At 41.4% G+C, this 18,159-nt stretch overlaps 1 protein-coding gene across 1 annotated transcript in view; it reads right to left on the bottom strand.

Moving 5' to 3' along the window:
- METAP1D (methionyl aminopeptidase type 1D, mitochondrial) overlaps positions 1–14,075 on the bottom strand; it is a 50,904-nt gene extending 36,829 nt beyond the window's left edge. The window contains 2 exon segments of the mRNA XM_074593631.1: positions 13,750–13,841; positions 13,843–14,075. Coding sequence (XP_074449732.1) covers positions 13,750–13,841; positions 13,843–13,979 — 229 coding nt within the window. The 5' untranslated portion in view covers positions 13,980–14,075.
- Positions 14,076–18,159: the final 4,084 nt, after the last annotated feature.

Genomic DNA, 18,159 nt, shown 5'->3' on the forward strand with positions numbered 1-18,159 from the left:
TGACTTTCAAAAACACTCATGAAAGTTTTCTCAGGCTGCACGCTACAGAGTATGCCTGCCAAAAGACCTTTGAGGAGCTCTGAAGAGCCCTTTATTCCTCTTTTCTAAGGCTTCCGTGCAGCAGGGCAGTTTGTTGAACACTTGGTTTCCAACATTTTCCTCTTTGTTTGGAAATTAAGAACTTAAGGGAAACACATCTACTGATTTGGAAAGGACAACAGCTCTAAAAGGAGAACTCCCCACGGAACAAGTCATTTAACAAAATAAACAAACAAACATTCCATACTTTGTTTCTATGTCATAAAACATTTCCAGATTGTTTTCCACTCAAATAATGTTTTTAATATGAACTATCTTAAAGGAATAATAAAAAAAATAAATTCAAACTTCCCTTGTTCAGGAACATCTGTTGTAACTACCTTTGAGCAACAGCCGGTTATCATACGGATAAAGCCCTTTGCCAATTAACAGTTCAGCTTGTATATATTACCTTAAATTATTTTTCCTAGATCCTTTTAAAAACATAGCAAGATAATGCAATAACTAGGACAAAATAGAGAATCCTGACACTTCTTGTCATACTAAACATAGCCACATACTGTATTTTTCTGCCTGAATTGCATCCAATAAACTACAAGCCCTTGCTCTGTGGTATATGAATTTTCATGCCTACTCTCTTGCATTTTACTCTTACAATTAAAACACGCACTGGTCTGGTTATGTGACACACCTTATAAAGTGAAGGGGACTGCACTTAAGTAATTATATATGAGTGTGAACCTATTTAAGATGAGGTGTTTGTTTCTTTCACATCTCTAACCCAATGCAGTAAACCAAGATTGGGCCAAAGCGAGTATTTTATTATCCAAGCTGGACAGACTATATGGTGCCGATACACGATAAAGAGGACACAGCGGTTTTCATCCTGTGATTTGGGGAAACCTGAGAATTTGATGGCCACGTCCAAAGACTTTTTTTTTTTTAGAAAACAAGTTCATTATCGATTTGTTTCAGCTCCTGACATGGGAGTCCACATCACCACTGGAGGATGCTTAGAAAAACCCATGCTCAAAAAGCATGAAGATCACCTAACCAAGAGGTCACAGACAGCAAAGTCTGCTCTCTAACACAGATCAGCGTTACCCCTTCTGTGGATGTGTTTGCCTGTCCAACAGGCAGCTCTGACATTTATTAGAGAAGCATCCTGAAGAAGAGCACCGTACCGTGCAGCGAGCACCTGGGGCGAGAGACTCCTCAGGGCAGGAGTGCAGGGGAAACCTGCGTGCAGGAATGACCTAAGATGAAGTGGTGAGGAAACATGTGCAACACGTCAAGAGCCGCCGAGCAGAAGCAGCACAAAGAACAGGAGCTTTGGTGACAACTGTGGAGATGGATGGAAAGGTCGGGGAGATAAAAGTTACGGCAGTTCAGACAGAAGAGTATGAAGGGACAGAAGAAGCATTTGGCAAAATGGGAGAAGGCAGAAGATGTGGACAAACAAAACCCAAGACTTATAGTGAGGGTAAGAAATGACCAATTGAGAAGAAACCCTTATTATATAATAATCTGGGTTTAAAAGTTTTTAAACGGTTCCTCTTAAAAAGTCTTCTAGAGTCTGTTTTCCCTCTAGATAACACCAAAGACCAGTGGTGTGACCTGAACTGCTGACAGAAAATAAAAGTTACTTTTCTTAAATGGAAACTAGAACTTGACTCCATACAGTGCCTTTCATACTTAGTGCACAACAAATTGCTTTAAATACTGGCAGGCAAACAGCCATTATGCACTCAAGAGCTCATACATAATAATACTTAGCATTTTTATAGTGCTTTTCATCTTCAAAGTGCTTTACAAACAACTCATTAATCTCAACCAACGCACCTGCAAGGTAGATAAATATCTCCATTGTAGATGTAGAAAGACACAGAAAGTTCAACGGCTTATCCAAGGCCACGCACGCCACCAGCCCCCAGATCCCTGGCTCCTGGCTACGAGTCCCGTAGAGGACCTGAGCCCTGTCCTGTGTTGAGATCATGCCTTCTCTTCAGACACGCAGCCGTAGAACTTATCTTACTGCGGAAGGATGGCGGCAGACTAGCAGGAGAGACTCCTGTTCCCGACAGCAAGGCGAGCTCCCAAGGAACGCTATCTCCCACCAGGACCACCGACTCGAGGAAGTGGGAAGTTCACAAGACACCAAGGTGAGACTCACGACGTAGGTTCACCTACGTGATTCACCAACGAGCAGTGAGCTGAGGAAGCCTCTGTGTTGGCAAAAGCCTCTCCCTCTCCCTTACTTATTTCTCAAACTGCTGCAGTCTCCAGGGCAGGAGACTCCTACAATTCAGACAACAGAAACCTAAAGCCCGAGGCCTCCGACTATGGCCACAATGCGAGAAAACAACTTAGCTTCACTCCTCAGGCATTCTCTAACCATCAAAAACTTAGAATGAACTCTGTCTAGCAAGAACAGTAACTCTCTCCCTTGCTGGTGACTAGAAAAAAGTTCTTAATGTGATTATACCATATGATTATAACTTTACCTTTTGGAGGTTTAAAAAGACCTGATAAGACTTTCTTTTTCCCATGCTTTTTTTGTTTTAAACCTCAGCAATACCAGGAATGTCAAACCTGGAGCAGACAAGAAGCCTGGAAGATGTGAACTGTAACACAATACATGTACTGTGCTACAGCAGACCTTTTATTCCCCTACTGGGAGGAACAGAATAATGAATTTTTAGTAATGACATCTTTATTTCAGATGTTTATTACTCACTAGTTTTAAATAAGTAAACCTCAGAATCCTGTTCAGTCTTCACATTTGTAATCCCAGAGCTTTACATGTTCTCCAGCCACTGTGGTTCCTCCCAGGCTAAACAGCTCAAGTTTAGAAAAATAAGTCAGACAAACTGTTACAAGTAACAGAAAAACAAGATATAGATCAAGGCAAATACTTCCACACTTTTTTTTACAATACCAGGGGAAAAAAAAAATCTCTCTACGAGCAATGGTATAACATGTTAGTTAGGTAAATACGAGCAGTAAAAGATAAATGAACAATGACAAAAATATATGTAGCTCAAAGAGTAGTTCTGCCTGCCTGTACAGTTTACCTGGACATAAAAGCTAGAATAGGAAGAAACAAGCAGTTTTTAATTACTCTTCCCCATCTTAATTTTTTAAACTTAAAAAAGAAAAAACTAAGAGGGTCATACAATCCAAAACAACATGAAGAAACAGCTCTTGATCATTAAGCAGGAACTACATGTTCCCATGTTTAGAAGAATTTTAAGATAATTATCTCATTGCTTTAAATTATTTCATGGCTTGTGTCTGACTGCCAACTCCATGCTTTCAAAAAAAAATATGTCAAATTTACAATTCCTGATGAAAATAAAGGCACATAAGAGCAAATTAAAAATAAAACACACAGGAAATGCAATTAAATTCAATTAGATTGAAAACTAACACTCAGTCTGCAATCATAAAAAAATTCAAAAAACATTTTCTAAATAAAAAAATCCACCATGATAATATTCTGCAGCTAAAATAATACACGATGTTTATATAATGCAGCTTTTCTAACAGAATGAAACAGATTATAGAGAAACATGCAAGAACAAAATTAAAATCCACAATTGCATCCACTAAACTCTGGAAGCATAAAAATTACAATGCAGTAAAAAAACCCCAACATGATAACAGCAGTGCTTGTAGCACTTTTTGTTATTTTGTTTAATAACTTGTCACTTTATTTGCAAGCAGTAATCAAGAGATGTCAGAGTAACTTCTGTCGCTGCCTGTGCTATTCCCTGCTTCTGTTCCCAAGTCTAGGTTAAAAAGAATCTTTTCTCCTAATTATCAACAAACTAATACCAGATTTTACTCGTGGTGAGGTACGCTACCTGTCAGTATAAGGCAATACTACACAAAAACAACAAAGAAAATAAAAAAAAGCAGGAGGAGAGGCTTGAACACAGTTTTCTTTCAATTCCCTTGGGAATCGCGGTACTACAGGTCTTGTATTCCCAGGCAGAGGGGATCATGTTCAGTTACAGCTGCTCCTCTGGGCCTAAGTCCAGGTAGACTGCTTGTCTAAACTTGATGAAATATAGGCGCCATCAGGTAACAGAAGTGGTCAGGGAGACTCCAGAAATGTGTAACTAAAACCTAAAAAATGAAATTAAAACACTGCTGTAGCCAAACAGCCTCTTTCTACAGGATGCAATAACTGTAAGGCAGAGAGTATACGACATACAGACCACTGCTTGTATACGTTCTCTTGCTTTTTCACATATGTGTTATGAAAGTTAGACCAGGCACACAAGTATATCTTAACAACACTCATTTAAATAGAAATACTTAGGAAAGAAACCACTGCGACAAACGCACACAGCTTGAACAAACACAACATCAAAAAAAAGAAAAAAAAAAACAATTGCCTTGTAACCCACTCCTCCTCCCACTGTATTACATCAAAATATTTTCAAATTAAATTTTAATGCTAATAAATATTGCTAGATTGACAGCACTGCAATGTGGTGTCTCAAAGCACTGCAAGCTATCCAGGTTTGGCACATCACGATACCAAACTGTCAAAGAGAAGAAGAGGCAGCAAGTCTGTCTCACCAGAGGTGCATTTCCAAATGCTACAGGAATGGGCTTGTTCAGAAGCTGGGGAGAAGAAAGGAGGAATGAAGAAAAAAAACCAAGAGAGGGAAAATATACATCATCCCAAATTGAGATCACGTAACTAGGGATCCTACAGGTGATTTTAGCTCAAAAACTCCTAAGCTTTCACTTAAATTTCCTCATGATTTACAACTGTCTCAACCAGAACATCATGTCTAGTACGTCTGAGTATGGTGGAAAGGAAAACCAGCTTAGATTTCATGACACAGACCTCTGCTGCAGCTTTAGCACCAGAACAGGTTCAAAATCAGAAGCAGCCTGTCTTCAGCGTGACTTCAGCAGAAATCCAGGTCTCTTCAGAATAAAAAAAGAAAATACCATGACACTATAGAATTTTTTTTTTGGTAGCCTCAACCTTAATCTCCAACTCTAGCTACACGCAGGAAACCATACAAGAAATGGGAGACTAGCTCAGTTTGGTTCCTCCTGCACGCCTAGAGAACACGCACAACACAATTCCAAACTCTACAGACACAGGGTACGTTGTTTATATATGTGCCTTAAAGACAGTTTCTGGTCTAGGTAGGGTAATTCAGTGCAAAAGCTTGAGTAAAAGGGATATGTTATCTAAACGCAGAAAGCCACTTCACGTATGTCCCCTGTTAAACTCTATGTTAGGCTGGTAGCTCGGGAGCAGCAGGCACTAGGGCAGCCTCAGGCCCTGTTTCATTCTGCCGATGCCGTGCTGCCACGAGACCCTCCCCAAATTACTCCCTTGGAGCTACAGTTTCTCCATCCATCAACTACTGCTCACGATTTCAGTCCCTTTTGTCCACCACAGCTACCTGTACTGCAAGCTCTCAGAGGGAAAAAGATGTTATGCTATATGCTCACATGGCATCCAATACTGTGATTTTGGTTAGAGCTATCTGCCCGAAAATACAATATAATTCACAATGTGAGGTCCAGAATTTCTTTAGGGATGATTAAGTACTTCATCATTTCTCTTCAAATATGATGTATTACAGTAAACAAGCTTAGAGACCACCATAGACCTATGATATATATGTGACTGTACCACTACTGGTGATGTTTTAAGTAACAGGACTCGCAAGAGCCAAAAAGCCAGAGACTTCACTTGCAGTTGGATCCTGTACACAGGCTCGGCAGGGTCATCCTCTGGTGTAGATTTTAAAAGCCTGTATCTTTCTTTTCTTTAACTTAATCCCTAGAGATTGTGAAGTGGTATCCTTTATTTCATTGATTTGCTGCATAAGTATAGAGAAGGTTAAATCCGTCATTTGGTTCTTTACAGAGCAGCCCTAAGATCTATGTGTTGATTAACAAGGCGTTTGTGAGCTTGAAGAGACCTACCCCTTCAGTAAGAGACAACGTTTGCCTTTTGTGCCACCCAAAGCCAGCACTGAACTGCACACCTGGAATTAAAATCTGACTTTCCACCGTATTACACAGTATTACGTTGAGCCTTTGCTTCTATACCTGAAGCCAGGTAAGGAAAAGCCAGACAAGGACAAAAGCCTCTGGCAGGTGACGCAGAAGTTGCGCATGCAAACTGGGAGTGCTCCTCGCTCATGGGCATCCCTATGTCTAACTCTGAAGACTGAGAGAGCACTGTAAAACCTGTTTTGGAAACACGTCAACAAGCCAAGTCCCTATGAATGGGCATCCCAGTTTCTTGGTAGAGAAATTTCCCCAAGCTTTCTGGTGTTTTCCTTCAGGATTAGTAGCCTCCACAGGCAGCTGGACACCAGCCCTCGCACAGAATCGCCGCACCAGGGCAGTGAGCTGCTGTGGACAGTGGAGAAGTTTCAGAGCTCTGCGATGGGAATGGAAAGAGCAAGCAGCTCCTTTCTGCTTAGAGAAAGGTCCAGGTGAGCTTTAAGGAAAACTCTGCAAAATGGAAAATGACGCATGTAAAATAAACTTCCAAGCCGGTTCAATTTTGCCTGAAGGATTACAGCGAGGCTTACCTCAGTTAACTTCTGGTATCTAAAAACATACCCATCCAATATATTTATCACAGGCTAAGTACTGGCAGATACTGGACACTGCCTGGGACCTGGCCACCCAAGATACAAGGCAGTCAGAGCAGAGAAAGCATTCACAAAAGGCTGACACTAAGTACTCTTCAGGAACTTGTCACAAATTTTGTCCCTGTGTGGCTTTTAGTTGTAACCTCAGTGGTGACGCCCCAGCACCACAGGTCAATGGGCACCTTCCTACAGAGAAGAAAAGACTTTTTATGTACGGGAATGAATGGCTACATGAGTAGGAGTGGGTCAGCAAAGCTGACGATGTGGCAGAAAACATCGAGTTTCGGCAGCTAGCCACCAACTAAACACACGCAGGTAATGCCTAACATTACTTATACCGATCACTTAAATGTAACCGCACATGAAAATGCTGCTGGTTTATAAGCCAGCAGCTGTGCCAGCCTGGCTGCAGGCTGCTCCCGGGAACGGGGATGCCTCCCTCCCTCCCGCATCAAACTGGACCCAGGAGCTGCCAACCCAAATACAGCCTCCACCGCGGCGGCTGATTTCCAGGTAGATCAACAAGTTGATCCAACTCACACCACGGCTGGACATCTGTGAATGGCTTTGCTTCGTTTAAAGGCAATCTTAGCTAATTCTGACTGATTGAGAAACCTAAGCTCATGGAGAAACCACACCCTACAGATCCATCCACAGCCAGAAGTGATAGATCTTGTCAGAACAAAGGGGCTGTGTGCTGCCAACAATACATTACCTCTCAACTGAAAGAAGAGAACAATTAAACACTTTATTGAAAGGGGAATATTTTTTCTCTTGTGCCTCAAACCATGAAAGTGCCTGTCTGCCCCAGAGTTACTCATTGCTGCACTGTTGAAATGGGAATAATCCCTCGTCTGCCTGATTATTTTCAAGACAGGGATGAAACTACCTTAGGATCATTTGAAAAATGCTAAAAGTGTACCACAATCAAATGCTTTGAACTTCCACCGTGCATCATTTGCAGCTGATAACGCTAATGTTAAATTCTGGAGACATGAGTCTGTCTACAAATTAATGGAAAATGTGAATTAATATTTTCTTCCAGCTAATTGCCCAGCTCATATATTGCACAGTGCAGCCAAGCATCATTTGATCTTGAAAAACTCTCTAGCGAAAGTTTTCAACCACTTTTTCTCATCTGCCAAAAAACCCCTCAGAATTACAGGACATATTTAATTACGAGTCTGGAATACCAGGAAACATTTAGTCAAGTCTCCCCAAAACTGTTATCTGTATATGCTACAGTTAATTTTTTGTAATAAGCATTAGGTTAAAAGTATTGAAAGTTACCATAGGTGAGGAATAATTTTTTGAGTTGTACATTTCTAACTTTCTTTTTAATGGTGATGAAAATATGAATGAAGAGATACTTCTAGCGTTTGAATATCAATAGGGCTAAGAAGATTTTTATGATTTATTTTTAACATGAGGATAATCTCATACATGTTGAAGTTTATGGTTAAATACACTTATCAAAGGGTAAGTTACAACAATTTTTTAAAAATAAATGTAACTCCTATTTCAAAATGCATCATCAAAAAGATGGAAACATATTGATTCAGTAGCATTCGGCAGTTAAAAAATCTGGCATGCGTGCTTTGATTCCAGCAAAAAAGAAAATTACCTCATTTTGCACCCTTCTTTCACTTCCTCTTCAAAACATTGAAAAGTTTGCATTTCATGAGACCATAAGCATTATCAAGGGCTGCAGACTAATAAAATGCAAGACACGGACCACGTGTAGCAGAAATACTACTTAGTAAAAGATTCAGTAAAGTTTTTATGGACAACTCAAGAGTCAGAAGTCTTGTATTAGGCTCTATCTTCTAACCCAAATTCACTCATTTTCTTAAGTTTGGTCAAATGTTTTATGTCAACTCCAATTCCAATGCAAGAGTGAAAAACATAGGTTCCCATCTGGATAGAATGCACAAACTGGCTGAATACTGACAATGATAAAGATCAAGTCCAAATTAAGGTTGAGGTAATGTCCCTAAAATACAGTTCAGTACTTTATTTTTCACACGGGTGTCCCCCCTGCTTCCCTAAGGGACCAGCAGGCACCCTCAGCTGCGTCCGTGAAACAAAGTGGACCATAGGTGTTTCATGAGGCACAGATAGTAAGTAAATATTTCATGAATGTAAGTTAAAAGAAATATAAATGGAAAGGAAACTGAGCACACTGGGGGAAGGATGCCACAACTCAGCCCAGATGCTGGTTCTGCTAACTATTCTGAAAGACACTAGATGCTCTGTAGCACGCTGTGTGGGTGAGGACGTGATGTGCTGTCGGGTCCAGGTTCCCCCCTATGGAAGAGGTGGGTTAGCGACAGCAACAGGATATCAGAAACGACCGCAAAAAAGATTCCCAGGCAGTGAAGACAGCCCTCTCCCCTTGCAGGTCGTGGAAACTCTTAACAGTTTTGTGTAGGTATTATTCAGTAAGGTAGCCAATTTGATCTTGACCATGTTTCTGGAAATCAAAAAGCCACGGAAATGGAGATTTGAAGAGATTTACGGCAGGCACATTATTAATTTATTTAACCAATTCCCAGCTGGAGACTCCATAGCATGCTTCCGTACACTGACAGGTAGAGTTCAACATAAAATGGTAATTTAAAAGTTGACTACTGTTTTTACCATCCTAAATGGTAAATGTCTGACCACAAAGAAAAACACTACATAAAATTATGTATGTATGCACTCTATGTAAAGGACGTAAACCAAATCACTTCAATATTGCCTCAGTCACTTGCTACACCTTCTATTGCTCCACTCTCTACAGGGTCCGAACTAATATTTCTAACTTCTTTAATGCTTCAGAATAGTTTGATGATTTTTATATAGATACCCTGCTGGAGAAGAGTTTATTATTCCTTTGAAATACTCAATTTTGCCTAGACTATCTCCGAAGTACAGACAGTACTCAACCATGCATTACTGAAAAGACCCATGAACTAAACTTGTGATCTATACGGCCCAAACAAAAATGCTTTGTAATAAAAAAAAAGAAAAAGAAAAAAGTCTGATTTCTAATAAGACTTGGTACTTCCAGGCAAACTTGGAAGTGCAAGGCTTTGAAGCTGTATTGCAACAAAATCAAACTCCAGCTATGCCCCCCAGCTTTTTTTTTAAAAAAGGTTTAAAACCACATTTCTCTATTTCCTCTTCATTTTACTAACATAGGGGAAAAGAGTGACATTCTCAGCAAAAATTTGAAAACAATCATTTCTAAAAGGCTCTGCAGAAGAAAAGTATCTCTCAACATCTCACATCCTGTGGTGTTGGAGGTAGCTACAGCTTCTACCTGAGAGCAGTTCCCAGGTTTGTCAGTATCTGTTCAGGAGCCTGCGTACAAATTTCCAGCTCTGCAAGGGGCTTAACAAGGCAGTGTATAAGCAAACAGACAGCCTGGGAACACAGGCTACATATCTAAGAGGTGTATCACACATAGCAAGTCTACAATGACTTAACTTTAAAAGTCTGGCCAGTAATAAGCCACATAGATTATTACAGAGTACTTATTCATAGTTAGAGATAGGGAAGCAAGATCAGAAATCAGTTATATCAGTATTTAACATAGTAAGTAACTTATTTTACAAGGAATGTCTTCTCATCAGTTATTTTCCTGTGGCTCGAAGTCCTGAAACTTCATTACAAGGAATCAGGGGCTTCTACTCTACAGAAAATTACTTGCCTAAAATGAATAAATCAATAGAAGACTAATATGCCTTAAACCATCTAAGTTGCATTTGTAGACGTGCAGTTCTTTGATGTCTTCTACTTTATTTCATTATCAATGAAGTATCATGGATGCAATTATTTTAATACCTGAAACCGTCATAATATGTAATTAGACCATTTACAAGCCAATGAATCACCATATAATCTGTACTATTGTCCTGGTTTCGGCAACACAGGACTAATTTCTCTTCTAATGCTTGGGAAAACTGCACTTTTAGAAGATTCTTATTATCTGAATTTGTGAAAATATTTACTTTGTAGCCAGCTATGGTATGCGTCTTTCAAGGTCTCAGTGTTTTTGAGCCTTGCCAGGTGCGGGGATGAGGAGGAGCAAGACCCAGGCACTTGACGCAGGCTGGCCAACAGGATTATTTCATACCATGAACATCACATTCAATATAAATTAGAAAGTCTGCTGAGAAGTTCTCTCTCTCCCTTGATGGCTGCCATCCTGAGAACTCCTTGCCCCGGATCTGGACCCCTGAGCCCTTCCCTTCCTCCTGAAACCATAGTGCTCGCAGTGTCCTACATTGGCTGTCCCTGCTGGGAGTGCATGGCTTCCTGCTAAGAGAATGGGCTGTGTACAATGCTTGTACATTTTATGTTGGTAGTGAGATCAATAGTGGTTCATTAGTCTTATTAATGTTAATTATTTAGTCTTATTCTATTAAATCTGTTTATATTTCAACCCTTGTGTTTCCTTCTTTTTTCCCTGATGTCCCTTCCCGGGTGGGGAGGGGTCATTGGGTGAGAGAATAATTGTCTAAACGACTATAAATTGCTGTGGGTTCCTCAAACCGTAACAACTATTTGTAAGTACAAACCATGACATGACAACACTGATTTGATGTGTCCATATTCTGGATGTTTCTTAGTTTCCTTTTACAAAATGTTAAATGCAATTTGTACTTCTATGCATCACCTGTAAAATTCTTTTCAACTACTGTTCAAGAAAGGATGTCAGCTAAAATGCAGTTCAGCCCACTGCAAGGCCACTCTGAAGTGCAGTGTTTGAGCATATGGAATTTCACAAAGGTTTGTGCAAGCCACTCACACTCTTACAAAGTTGTGTACCTTCTCCTTGGGTTGACACTGTTGCAATTCTGACACTAGCAAGGCAGAGACTATTCAAATAAATTCCCTATATGCCTACTGAAAGGGCACAAACTGTCTTTTTAACTTCCTACAATCTTTCATTCAACTTATTTTCTTTTTTCAAATATAGTAGAGATTTTTTAGGCTAGCCTAAGCCCTTCTGATATGTGAAGGAAGTATTTAGCCAATACAAAAACTTCCAAGAACTCTGCTGTTCAAATGCACTTATCTAGAAACAGCTCCATAATAAAGAAAACTTTCCTTTCATCATTTATAAAAACATAACATCAGAAATACGAAAAAATGTCACAAAAGAGGCTATAAAAAAGTAATTTTCATTCAATTTAGGTAGAATAGATTCCCTTAGGTGAACAGAAATCTAATTTAAATTACTTCTGTCTTTCAGTATTTGCAAATTAAATTATACTGAACTGTCCAATTCAGAGAAAATTTGGTTTAGTTTAATCAGTCTTGTCTGAATTATGACAGTTTTTCTTTTTCAACTTCTGGAAATGCATATCCCCTAGGGGAGCTGAACAAGGTTTGATGCCTGAAGGGAAGGTATGAAAGCTTAACAAATTTAAACAGTTTGGCTCTTTTAACTGGATGACAGACACCATGTTTCTAGGTGTGGAGGGGGCTGGAGGCAGTGGTAGGGTATGGACACGTGACCAAAACCATAACCAGAACAAAAAGGTCGCAGACACAACTACTGAAGCAAATAATGAATAGTATGAAGCTGCACACTAAATTTCAATTCATTTGAGATTCAAACAAATAAACCATTGTTTGTATGGTATTATATACTAAAAAACGTGATTCTGTTCCACACTTCCACACACGCAAGCATGAAGGTTCTGACGGTTGTTAGAAATAAAACAATGAAACTGTGACTGACGGTTGTTAGAAATAAAACAATGAAACTGTGAAGGCCAAATGTTGCAGCTCTTCCCAGAGTTCAGCTGATGCTCAGATTCCAAGAGTCCAGTCAAACTGAAATTTCCTTACAGATATGAGCCTTCACCACTGAAAAAAAACCAAAAGATGTGGCATTTCTGCCCTGCGAAATTCAGGATTAACTATGAGGAAAAGGCCTTTACATTTTCCAGTGGTTTTCAAGACTGTTGGATAGCATGAAAAATAAAAGTACCGTAGAAGATCAAGATCAATAACATGAGAAAAGGGACTGAAATTTTGTTATGCCAGGTGTAAAGCATTGCAATATTATGATTTCTCTGAAAGCACGCACCATTCAGTTTAATGTTTAAGGTAAAATTGATCTGGGATCACTCTATTCCCTATTACTACACTAACTATTTAACAGTCTTAAGAAAAAAAAATAATAATCATACAAGCCTTTCATCAAGATCACTGTGAGGAATTTCCTTCTGTTCACACATCTAAGATTTTACAACAGTGCTAAAAGGAAACACTGACAGAACGGTATGCCCCAAGAGCTTCCAGTCTTACTTAACATGAGACAATAAAGGACTGAGGGGAAGGACTGAGAGGTAAATAACGCTATGCCAACAAGACAGCGCATTTTCCAGCAAAGTACAGCATTTTGTACGATTGTTCTTACGTATTAGTAAGTCAGGGAGCGATGGGAGCGATTCACTTGTGAGAGGTTACGTGGTGGAGGTGTTGTGTGGTGGAGAAGGGACCAGGGCCTGTGAGGGACGAGGGGACCTGTGAAGCCCCGACACACGCCGAAGTGCCAACATGAACCAAGTTCTGCGGCCGAGTGGGCTGGCAGAACCACGTGTGCTTCTGTCACATCACTTTTTCTGTCAAACGGCTTAAATTCTAAGAGCAAAAACGATGACAGCAAAACACCCGTGCGGCCTACCCGTACTGTCCATCACTGCCCAGGCCACAGGTGCTGCCTGGTGTCCGCCCGGTGAGGCGGCCCGGCCGGCCTCAAACTCCAGCACGGCGCCACGGGAACCGACCGGACAGCTGCGGCCGCTGCTGCGGGACCCCTCTGCGGCTCGCCAGGCCCCGCCGCCCCGGGCCACCTTCCCGCGCCCCGGGCCCTCCGACCGGCGGAACGGTCTCCCCGCATTTTGCTCCTCAGATTATCCAGGCAGGCTCACCGCCCGGCAGCGGCCGGCGGGAAGAGGGAAAAGCGCTGCGCCGGACCCGCGCCTCCCCTCCCTCCCCCGGGACGACGACAGCGACGGCGACAGCGACAGCGACGGCGGCAGCGGTGGCGCGCGCTCACCTCCGCTACGCAGCACGTTGACAGCTCTGGGCGCCGCCATCTTGCCCATGTGAGGCGGGGTCACGTGGCCGCGGGAGGGGTGTGTGGGGGTGTGGGGGGGTGCGCCCCGGCAGCCTCGCGCTGGGCCGTTGCGGGAGTGCGCGCGCCGCCTGAGGTAAATCCCCGCTCCGCCGGCGGCTCGTTCCGCTCAGCGCCGCCCCGGCACCCTGCCCCGGCCGGCCGGCGGCCATCACCTCCGCGCAGCCTGCCCTCGCCGACCCGTAGCCCTGGCAGGGCGCGGGGCCCGGCCGCGGCTGTGGCGGCGGGGAGGGAGCGCCCCCTTCCCGCCCTTCCCCGGTGGAGAGCTGCGAGGGTTTGAGCGGGGCGGCACGGCGGGCCTTGCATTGCCTTCAAATGTCAGTGCTCATCCGCGCTGCCGTCAGTGGCAGCCTCGGCCTGTCCCGCGGTGGGATGTTGGGCGGGCTTCAGGTTGTTGTTCCCTTGAGGTACTGCTGAAGGGCCCTTCTGTAGAGTCTCCATCCTTCTGAGCTTTATAACGTGCCCAGCGGGCTTGGAGGCTCCGCTCTTCCCACCACATGCAGCGGAGAGACAGCACTTGCCCAAGCAGGACTCAGTCTCAGAAGAGCTGCAACCATGAGTGCTGGTTACCTCATCATTTCTTCCCCACCCCCCCGCCCTTTTTAAAAACAACAAAACATTTTTCTGTACTTTGTGACTAAGAAGATGAACTACTCTTCTTCAACTAAGTTTTTGCTGTTGTATTTGTTGTAAAGGCCCATGCAGAATCTGAAGGATAAAGCTTGAACCCTAAAACTCAAATACTTTTCTAGTTAAACTCGTTATTTCATCTGCACAGCCAAATTTCATGCTTTTAGAAAAGATTTAAAAGAGCAAACTTTTCAGTAGGGCAGCATCTTGCCAACCTTTTTGTGGTACAAGTATCACCATAGAGAACTGTCACCATCTTAGACGGTGTGATAGGTTTCGTTTGCAGTCAAATAAAAATCAAGCCAAACTTCTAACGTCCATTTATCGTTTTTATTTTCCACCCTTTTGTTTCCTTACCTGTATTTGGCTTGCCTGTATTAACAAACACATTTTGAAATTATGTTCTTATGACTAGCCAGAGTTTGAGAAAAACTGTTAACAGGGCATAAATCCAATAGCTGACAGGCAAACACTAAACCTGAAGGAATCAAATTGCCAAATGAAAGTGTGAACGGAAAGCATTAGGTGGTTGCAAGAGTAGAGGGAAGAAAACAAAACGTAGAAGTAACACAAGCATCCTTTGGGATACTTTTCCTCTGGGAAAAGCCAAAAAAATGTACAAACTTAAAAGTTACAGTGTAAGTATTTCTGCCTTTAAGGAGCAAATTCCAAGAGTTCTCTGATCTAAAAAAATGTGCTGTGATAGTGTCGGTGCTCCTGTATAGACATGACTAGGAAAAGCACATCAGCTGCCACAGCGCAGTAGGTGCTTATATGCAGACCACGTGCATGTCTTCACCTTGTTCCTAATTCTACAGCACAGTATGGTCTTTCAGGAGTTTGATTCTCATCAGGCATCATTTTATCTTATTTTCTCCTTTTGCATGGCTTTAGGAATGCGGACACCCAGCCACCCGTTCTGTGACAGCCGTGTACGGTGTAAAGCAATCGCACATTGCTGCTGCTTGGCGTAAGTAACTACATGTGTGCTGGAGTGGGCGTGCCTGCGCGTGGCTGGAGAGAACAGCACGCTTCACACAGAAGTAGCCACGTATGAGGAGTAATTCACCATCTTTTCCTGAACTGTCACTAAAGGAGAGAAACAAAGTGCTCTAAGGTAGCCGCATCTCACCTTTCTTACCTCAGTCAATAAGGACTTCCTACTCAGTGGAACGAGGCCACTTCTAGGGAAAATGAAGCAAGCGCTTGGCTTTTGTCTGTGGCCGTAAAACCAAAATTCCCTGTTGTAACAGCCTGAAAACTGGTTGACAGCATAAGAAAATGCAGGAGCTGGAGACAATACTAGTTATGCTGCTAGCACCTTTGTAGTTACCCTGTCCTTAAGTGTCAGGTTGTTTCACAAATACTTGTAGGTATGTGCTAGCAGTTAGACCAGACCAATTCCTTTTGCATATCAGAAACTAAGAGGGGATCAATCGAATTACGATCGATTACATTCCAAGAGAAGAACTGTAATTTCTGCAGTCTCTGAGTGAATCAAGTCTTAACAACAGTCATTATTCAGTAGTCTCTAATTTATGCTTAGATGCAGGTTTTCTCCTTTTACTAAGAAATATAAATAACAGACAGAGGTTTATTAGGATATTAAAATATCCTGGTATTAAAATAAGCAAAAGATGTGCTAAGGAAGACATAAAGCTAGGCTTTTACATGCAAGTTTGAAAGCAGTCTGTAATAGTCAATAAAACGAGAGCATTATGCCTTATGCATAAATGAAATCTTACCTAGAGCAATACAGAAATATGCTTCTAGTTTAAATATAGGCAGCTGGATACTTCTGAGGCTAGGCTTAGACTTTCCTATCTAAGGTTGTCTCAAAAGATGATTTAGTTCCACAGCAGTTTTTGCTGATGAGGCTGGTACTGTTTGAGTCCTGCTCTAGTCCCAAACAGCTGTCCTGTGTTTAGCGCTGGTGTTCATCTTATCCATGGTGAGGCAGTTTGGAGTCCTGAACTTGCAAAAATGAAAAAAGCCTCCTATGTCAGTGATACAAAATACATTTAATCAGACAAAACTACACCAAACTGTGACATCACAGCTCTAGGGAAAGCAAAATAACATTTTCATAGACCCTATCACATTAAATTCATTCTAGGCAAATATTTTATCTTTTCCATGAAACTGTGAAAGTTTTAACATCATGAACGACCCATACAGTGCTGAGGAAGGCTTAACTGGAAGAAAGGCAAGCATCTAAAATTAGTAGTCATTGAACATGGAACACCTCCCTTACTGCCACAGCATTTAGAAACAAAAAAGAGGATGTCAAGCTCTTCACATTGATCTAGATTTCCTTTGCATTTTATCTCTTCAGCTCAAACTGTGCAGCAACCATAAACGGAGCACATACCTCCTATATGGGGAATGTTTACAGCAGTACATGTTCTTTATTTACTAAAGAAAAGCTAGTGCTACTCTCAGGAAAAAAACAGCACGCAGTACTGCTGCTATATGGAATTTTTTTTTTTTTTTTTTTGTATCAGCACTGAGGGAATTCTGAAACGCTCTTCCCAAGGCTTTATCTTCATCATGTCATTACCTGAGATTCCTTCAATTTGGGTGGGAGCCTTATATCTGAAGTGAGCTTTGAAGAGCGGAAGGGGGACATTTTTTTCCCCCCTTTTCTTTTTGCTTCTCTAGTCCAGAGAATTAAAAATATATTGAACATGGAAATCTGGAAATCGTTAGATTAATGATCCTTTTTACACTAGCGTGTACCATTATATTATAAGTCTAAAAGGAAGCTCAGATACAGAGTCTGTAGTCTCGTTTCTTACAATGCCTGTTAACTGAAGGCTTTAGTGTTAAGGAACAAAGAACCTAGTAACCACATACTTGAATGAGTAGTTTTGGGCAGAATCTGGTATTTGCATTATTTTTCTTTTTACATTATAAAAAGATTTGAGCGATAGGGAGGGAAGCCCAGTCCCATGATTTTCCCTCCACAGTTACAAGCCAGTATCATGGCAGATTGCATGCCCTGCCTGAGCAGAGCTTGCATCTATTTGTATTGCTTTGTGTAATAGCCTTCCATTTGCACTGGTTGCGCTAAATTTTTAGCCTCACAATTCCAAATACTGCCACTGGCATGGTTAATAGCCTTTTGTAAATGAAACATTCTAATAGACAGAACTCAGGGTTCAATTGAAATCTTTCTGATCATTGGAGAAAGAGCTAGCAGCATAAAATGGATGGAAATACTGATGGCATAGGGGAAAAAAAAAAAATGTTCCCCATGACTTCAAGTTGGTTTTTTTTTTTTTGAGACAACAGAAATATCTGCAACAGATACTTGCTTATGAGACACACATTTTAATATTTTACCATGCTGTCTTTTTGTCAGCTTCAAGACCAAATTACCCTAGCAAGCAATGTTTCACAAAGCAGTAGCGTTGCAGAATAATATTTTCAATTTGAAAGCTGAGATTCCATGCTTTTAGGTGATAGGCTTACGAATATAACAGTTTGATACTGACGAAATCGGGTCAGAACTGACACTGGGAGAAAAGGTAAAATAGCAAAATATGCAACATAAGATTTTTCAATCCTTCTAGTGTCTGACAGTCATTCAATATGATAAAGGAAAAACATAAAGAGCAACAAAGTCTCAGTGAGAGACAAAAAAGAATTGAAAAAAAAAATCATCTATATAAGCAGACGTAAATCCCTTGTATAGACATT

The sequence above is a fragment of the Larus michahellis genome, chromosome 7, assembly GCF_964199755.1.
Source record: "Larus michahellis chromosome 7, bLarMic1.1, whole genome shotgun sequence".
Taxonomy (NCBI): Eukaryota; Metazoa; Chordata; class Aves; order Charadriiformes; family Laridae; genus Larus; species Larus michahellis.